This window comes from Sceloporus occidentalis, unplaced genomic scaffold, assembly GCF_023333645.1.
Source record: "Sceloporus occidentalis isolate IW3139 unplaced genomic scaffold, rSceOcc1.0.p SCAF_5, whole genome shotgun sequence".
Lineage (NCBI taxonomy): Eukaryota > Metazoa > Chordata > Lepidosauria > Squamata > Phrynosomatidae > Sceloporus > Sceloporus occidentalis.
Window position 1 is genome coordinate 103,994,100 of NW_028316985.1, and position 7,108 is coordinate 104,001,207.

General features: G+C 38.9%; 1 protein-coding gene across 5 annotated transcripts in view; it reads left to right on the forward strand.

The window, feature by feature from the left end:
- ARFGAP3 (ARF GTPase activating protein 3) overlaps nucleotides 1-4,973 on the forward strand; it is a 39,134-nt gene extending 34,161 nt beyond the window's left edge. For all 5 annotated transcript variants that reach the window (XM_089525001.1, XM_089524999.1, XM_089524998.1 and 2 more), the window contains 2 exons: nucleotides 2,112-2,233; nucleotides 3,391-4,973. In XM_089525001.1, the coding sequence (XP_089381127.1) occupies nucleotides 2,112-2,233; nucleotides 3,391-3,408 (140 nt within the window). In that variant the 3' untranslated portion in view covers nucleotides 3,409-4,973. The remainder of the gene's footprint in view (nucleotides 1-2,111; nucleotides 2,234-3,390) is intronic.
- Nucleotides 4,974-7,108: the final 2,135 nt, after the last annotated feature.

Sequence of the window (7,108 nt, forward strand, 5' to 3'; positions counted from 1 at the left end):
AATGATTTTGAGTGTGCACATGCATGCGCGCACACACACAAAAATAAGAATCATTTCCATGATACATAAAAAATCTGACGAACATTGTCAAAATGATTGAATCTTTCAAGACGTCAGAATATTGACATCAAAAAGTGGAAAAGATTTGACTGTCTTTGTACCTTACAAAAGTTGTGCATCTCCAAAACAGCTAGGCTTACCAAGAACTGCAGGGGAGTGGCAACTCCCCAACCTTTTCTGGGCACTCATAATTACATCATATGGGACAATCTGTTGAGAAAGGTTTGGCATGATTTCAAACTACTCTATCTGCTTGATGTTGTTGGGAGTTAACTCTTTTCTGTTCCCTTTTGAAAGAGGTTGAAGGGATGATTCATTACATGTGGGTGAAACTGATTTCCTTTGGTATAGATCACTTCTTGATTCTTAATATGCCCAGGATTATTGTTTATGTAGGACTGATTCCAAATCATACCATTTAATTTTGCTGAACCATCAAAACTTCAACCACACAGAATTTGCCAACTTCTTTCTTTTAGTTAGTCTCAAAAGTGCTACAAGATATTTCTGCATACACACAGAATTAAGTCATGAATTGTTGTCACTGATACCACACTTCTCCTTTTTGAACTTACTGTAGAAAGGAGCCTGCATAGTAATTTGCAGCCACCAGACAAAAAAACATTAACAGTTTTCCTACAGTGATTTCTGTATTGTAACAAATGAGCCTGTGAAGCCAAGCAAAAGTTCCCCAACTTGGTGTTGGAATGAAAAGTATCACCGATAGTAGGAAGGTCCTTGATACATGTTTTGAGCTCGATGCCACTTAATGAATGGAAAGACTGAAGCTAGGACCATAGTAACAGAAGTTACCCCTGGTATGTGACACGTATGCCAGTAGTACTGATGGAAAGAGGACTCTTCATGTCACAGTTGGTGTCTTCTTTCAGAAGAGAAAAAATTTAAGACTTTGCCAATAGCAACCCCCCCCTAAAAAAAAAAATTGAGAGAGAGAGAGAATGGAACTGGAACCATACAGGAAAGGGCAAATCTGTCAAAGAATGCACGTGTACTATTTCCAGAATGTCAGAAGATATGTGATTTTGGACAATTACGAAGATTTCAATGTGCTTAAAGCTATGTGATTGATGCAGCTGACATTTAAAATAGAGAGGACTCTGATGGCTGGGATTGTTTTGGTGGTTGAAGTTCCCCTACAGAAAATGACTTCCACAAATCAAGCAGCTATTCAAGTAGTAGTAAAAGTTTATTCGGTCACTGACCAGCAAAAAGCAGCTATTCAATATTCTAAAGGTTGCAGCAGAAATTATGACAAATCCCTCAAAATAGTTGCAGGTCAGCAAAAGATTGTTGAAATAATTTGAAAAATTCAAAACTAGCACTTCCAGTAAAAGCATACAAAAGCCCTTAGTTTGAAATTTTATTCATTCTATCAGGTATCTTCTACAATAGATGAAACCATGGAAACCTTTCACTTCTTAAGTCATTTCTTTCCCAGTTATAACATGCCTACTATATATCAGAGATTCTAACCATTTTTATAGACCTAAATATTGCTGCTGTTAAACAACTGAGATTTGAAAATCCTTGCTGATCTACAGTCGGCTCTCCTTACTGAGAGTGGTTTTGTTCAATCCCCCCACAGATACCAAATAATGTAGGACCTCAAGTCACATTAGTGTCAGTGGGCAGTGATGTGTGTGTGGCCATGTCGATGTGGCTGCGTGCATGCATTGCCACTGATGATAATGGAGCCAATCCGTGAATGCAGTACCTATAAGGAGGGCTGAGTGTACTGCATATTACCAAGAAATCTATCCAACTCTATTTGTTTTCACATGTCTTTAGTCTTTTTTCAGAAAGACTCAAAGGGCAAATTAGAACAGGTTCCTGTTTCAGGCTTGCACATATTCCAACTATGTAGGAGTTTGTTCTCTTCTAACTTGTACATTCTAAACCTCTGTTTTATGAAACTAGAAGTTATCTTTAAGTAAGTTAGTGCAACATGTACTGAAATTTAAGAAATTTCAGGGAACACATATATCTTTTCTGTCTATCTCACCAACATATATTTTTCCTCCTCCTCTTAGGTGGTTACAATATTTCAAATGTCTTACCCAATGCTCCTGATATGGCTCAGTTTAAGCAAGGAGTGAAATCAGTTGCTGGAAGGCTTTCTGTCTTGGCAAATGGAGTCATGACTTCTATACAGGTTAGTAAACCTACAGAAATGGCACTGACTTACTCTTCTAAGGACTTTAAACATTTTGGATTTGGGGCGAAGTAGATGGCTTATCATGAGTAGCCAGAGGCTGCACCGGCCATGATCACACCGGAGCTGCTACAGCCCCAAGCCTGCAGCCACTAGGAGGCAGATTCCATCAACTCCTTTTTGATCCTGTCTAAAGGACTGGCTCGCGGCTTTGGAGTGGATTCCAGCTGCTTTGGGGGGGGGGGGGTGTCATCCAAATGCCACACCCCCAAAGCAGCCAGAAGTCACTTCTTTTGGCCCGTGCATTTTAGGCCTTAGTTGAGTTTTCAACAAAGAACAGGCTCAAAACATTCTCCATCCATGATTGATCAGTCTGAAACTGAAGTGTGATCCTTACTCAGAATTCAAAGATTTACAACTGTTGGTTGAGAGAGCTGAGTTGGTAAATTGAACTTAAATTTTTTTTTACTTCCTTTCTTCCAAAATGGGATTCAATTTGAGATACATAAACCTGGTCATATTCTTAAGACTAGGTTTTTACTCTATAAAAATATGGGAAACTCAAATCATCCACTTTGATACTAGTTATATGTTAGGTTAATATGATTAGTAATACAGCTTAACACCTGTAAAAATGATGGATTTTTGACCGAAGGGAAAGCAGTGTTGCATCCAAGTGAGTCATAAACCAAGGAACCCCAATGTGTAGGGGTTTAGAATATTTAGAATTTTAAAAAAGTAACCACCAAAACGAGGGGGGGGGGGTTATAACAATCTTGGGAGGGACACCTCTATCCTTGTATATCTATTTCTTTGGTAGGATAATTGAGCATGCTATCACCCCACTCCAGCCTTTTCCCAACAAGGCAGCTTCCCCACCCCACCCTGGTGTGAGGGAATGGAGAAAGGGAGAAGAGGAAAATAGCTTGTTAAATCCCCCAGATTGGTGTGATGGGTGCAACTCACAGTGATTGTTTTGGGGATGGCATTAAGGTATAGATTTTAAATTGCTTTAGAATTTCTGACATTTAAAGCAACATAGAGGTTTCTTAATTTGTTTTAAAAAAGTAAATTCTAAAAAAAATAATAAAACTAAATATGATTTCCCCCCTTCCTTATGAGAGATGTAACTCTTTTTTCACTTCTTTCCTCATCAGGATCGGTATGGTTCTTAACCATTTTTATTCAGCTGACTGGATACACTGAAGAGTTTTTTTAAATGTACTTCAGCCGGTGACCATACTCTTGATTTTACATGAAGGTTGCCTTAAGGCTGTAGAATATTTTATTCCAGTTGATTTGGCACCTGTATGTTTTACCACATGTTTTTTTCTGCATACTAGTGTCTCTCATTTAATGTAGTCATTTGTTATCAGTTCTGCTTTTATTCTGTTACTTCAGCATTTCCTGCTGTATGCGTCTACCATTATTGTGCTATGAATGGTGTCCTGTCATTTATCTGACCTCAGGCCAGATAAAAAAACGCTGTTTTCTCTTACACGAAATGGCTGTAGACTAGCTTTGAATCCCTTTCATAAGCTTTAGTTGTCACTTGCAGAAAAAGTGGCCAGCTGTTACTTCAAAGTGGGGCTTGTCCATATTTTACTCTTTCATTACCCCCCTCAACACAGGGTGAGTGGCTTTCAATCTTGTCTTATTTACCTACTACAACCTTTGTGGGAAAAGGCCTCTTTTGGGCTTAATACTGGTCTGCTCACCTCAGAATTGGCCCAAAATGCTCACTACTATTCCAAAGAAGCTTCTGGGGCTGATGAGACAGTTTTTGCTCCAAAACTGGGGGAGAGGGTTTAGTGTACTAACCAGCCTTAGGGACCTATATGCAGTCATACTTTGCCCCACCATAGAAATCGTGTTTTGGGTACAGCAGTGCTTCAAGTCATCATATGTGGAGTTCTCCTGTAATAATGTTTAATCCATTGGGGGTGCTTCCTATACTAAGAGGTTTTCCCAACTTGAGCATTATTTACTTGGGCTAGTGCTCCTACTCTTGCTGCACATAACTGAGAAGCAATTGGGGTGGAGGACATTTCAGTATGTTCAGAAAATGGGCATGGTCCAACACAGAGTTACGCATCTGTTGATTCCAGTAGGTGAAAATGTGTTTAATTGTGAGTTAGCCTGTATCCATGATGTATGGATAGTTGAAAGAAATATTGAAATGAAAGTTAAGCACTATATTGTTTAGTATGAAAATGAAATAGTCTTTCTAGCAATGCTTAGATGAGAGCAGTGATCTTTCATGTAATTTTTCCTGGAATAGGCACAACTAATTTGTCTTAAAGATTTCATTTTTGTGTTTGACATCTATTTATTCATAACATTGAAGATTTCTTTTGAACTGCAATTAGATGCTTTAAATGCCTTTAAGCAATCAATAGGGTGTATAATATGAGATATATAAATATGGGAGGAAAGGAAAAATATGGTTAATACAGGGCCAAACAAGAATAATCTAATAGAATGTTTGAATGTCATAAGAATTATAACACCATCTTGTCGATTTAAAAAGAAAATACTGAATATGTACATTAAAAAAATGATATAGCCTGGCTGTGTGTTAGACATCCTAGAACTGTAATTGTTCAGAATAAACTAAGTCTAAACTGTTGTTTGAAAGATTGCCAGAAGAACTTCATTCCATCAGTTCTATGTTTCTGGAAGAGCTGCCATTTCAACTCAGTAACATTTGAAATAAATTCTAACTTCACATGCCAAATAAGCTCTGAGATTTTTTTTATTGGTATATTGATGTTATTAACACATTTACAGGAGGGTTTGTACTTTGCAGACAAAGAGACTCTGTCCAGTTGGTAGCAAACAGAGATGAGACCATCTTAGATGGTCAACTGTTTATTCAGTGTTTAAAAAGCCCAACACATTTTGGCCAAACTAGGCCTTCTTTCTTTTGGCTGAAACGCATTTGGCTTTTTAAACACCGAATAAACAGTTGACCATCTTAGAGCATGTGGAGCTTGTCTCCTCTCTGTTTGCTGCTGAGCTGTGTGCTTTCAGGTCCTTACCTATTCTGTCCACTTGGTGCCATAGCTTATGCCTATTCATTCATGACCTTTGGTATGAGTCTAGTGAAAAAGAGGGCTTTAAAACAACAACAGATAATTCACCTCTTCCTAGACTTTCCTCTGTGGGTATTTGGTGATCTTGGTCAACATGAGATGGGGCATAGGGATCCACTGTGATAGGAGTGAATGGTCCCAAATAAGTCCTGTATCTTAAAATAACTTAAAATTAAATTCACAGGAGGAAATTCCACCCCCATGTTGTATTGTGTGAGGCCTCCTGGACCTTCCTGAGAAAAGAGACAAGCCCTGCTCATGTTTTACATGAACACACCTGGGGTAAAACTGGGGATGGGGTGAAGATCATGGACATAAACGCCTTTAGGAAGTTAAGCCCTGGAATGAACAAGGGCTCTATAAATATGTGGGGAGTTTTGAATTTGGGAAGAAAGCAGTGATTCTGAAATTTTGGATTCAGCTGGCAAGAAGCAATCATCCAAGACTTTGAGCAACTGTCATTCTAGGTCTCCCCTATGCTGTACAAGTGTAAATAAAAATATATTTTAAAAAACACCAATACTTGATCTTTACAAGAAAATATGGTCTGTAAAAGGCTCCTGTAATCGCTCTGTGGGAAGCCAGGAATGTTAAACAATATTGATGGTCTGTCTGACAGGCTGTGGAGAAAGGGTAAGTGCAGGAGCACAGGTACAGATGGTTGTGTAATGTTTTGTGACAAACCCATTTTTTGATCTCATCAGATTTGTTAGGCTGTCTTGGTTTTAAATACAGATAATGCACCCCACATTTTCTAGTTGGGTCTCAGAAGGCATATAGGCTTGACCTATAGCTTTTGTGAGCAGAGGAACTGTAAAATAATAAAGGCTGCACATTCCAAACTTAATGTGAGTCTAAATTCAACTTTCAAAAGACTGAACGCAACAGAAAAGGACTTGTATGAGAAAGCTGACCTTGGAAACTGGCAATTGAGAATGGGTGGAAAGGGAAGTCCTTTGTCATGCACAAGATGTGCCTTCTCAAGAAAAACAATGCAAATTTGTGTTCTGATTAAAATGAGATTAGCAGCAGAACATTTCCTTAAGTTTATATAGGTCAGCAGAGCAGAACAATAGCATGATAATAAACAGTACTAACTGTCCTGCCAGAATAATTTGGGGGAAAGGCATGTAAAATTGGTATGCTATGCAATCTGGATTTAGATGCATACATTCCACTCACAAGTGTTTAATTCAATGATAGCTGATTGCACCAGAGTCAAGGAGGCCAGGAAACCTCTCGGGGATCTAGACTGAACTTTAAAAGGAGATAGCAATAGCATTTACATTTCTATACGGCATCAGTGAACTGCACTCTCAGTGCTGTACTCTCTAAGCAGTTTACAGTCTGCAAGCCAATTGCCCCCAACAAGCTGGGTTTCCAGTTTACTGACCTACGAAAGGATGGAAGGCTGAGTCATCCTTGGAGCGCTGCAGGATCAAACTCAGTGTTATGGCTGCAGTACTGGCATTTAACCACTGCACCATCAGAGCTATCCAAGGTGCTGAACCTATTGGGGGGGCAGGTTTGGGGACCATGGAAGACTCATTTGAAGTTCAGAATAAAACCCAGAGGGGATTTACAACCCCACTTGGTAATGAAGCCACCAGCTGGCACTGATTTAATGTGGCTTTGAATATAAATATTTTTTTTAAAGAGTGGATTTATTTGTGAGTCTGGACTGAAAAAACGGGGCCCATTTCACATTGCACAATTATAGCACCATGATCCCACTTTAATTGCCATGGGAACAACCTATAGAATCATGAGACAATTATGC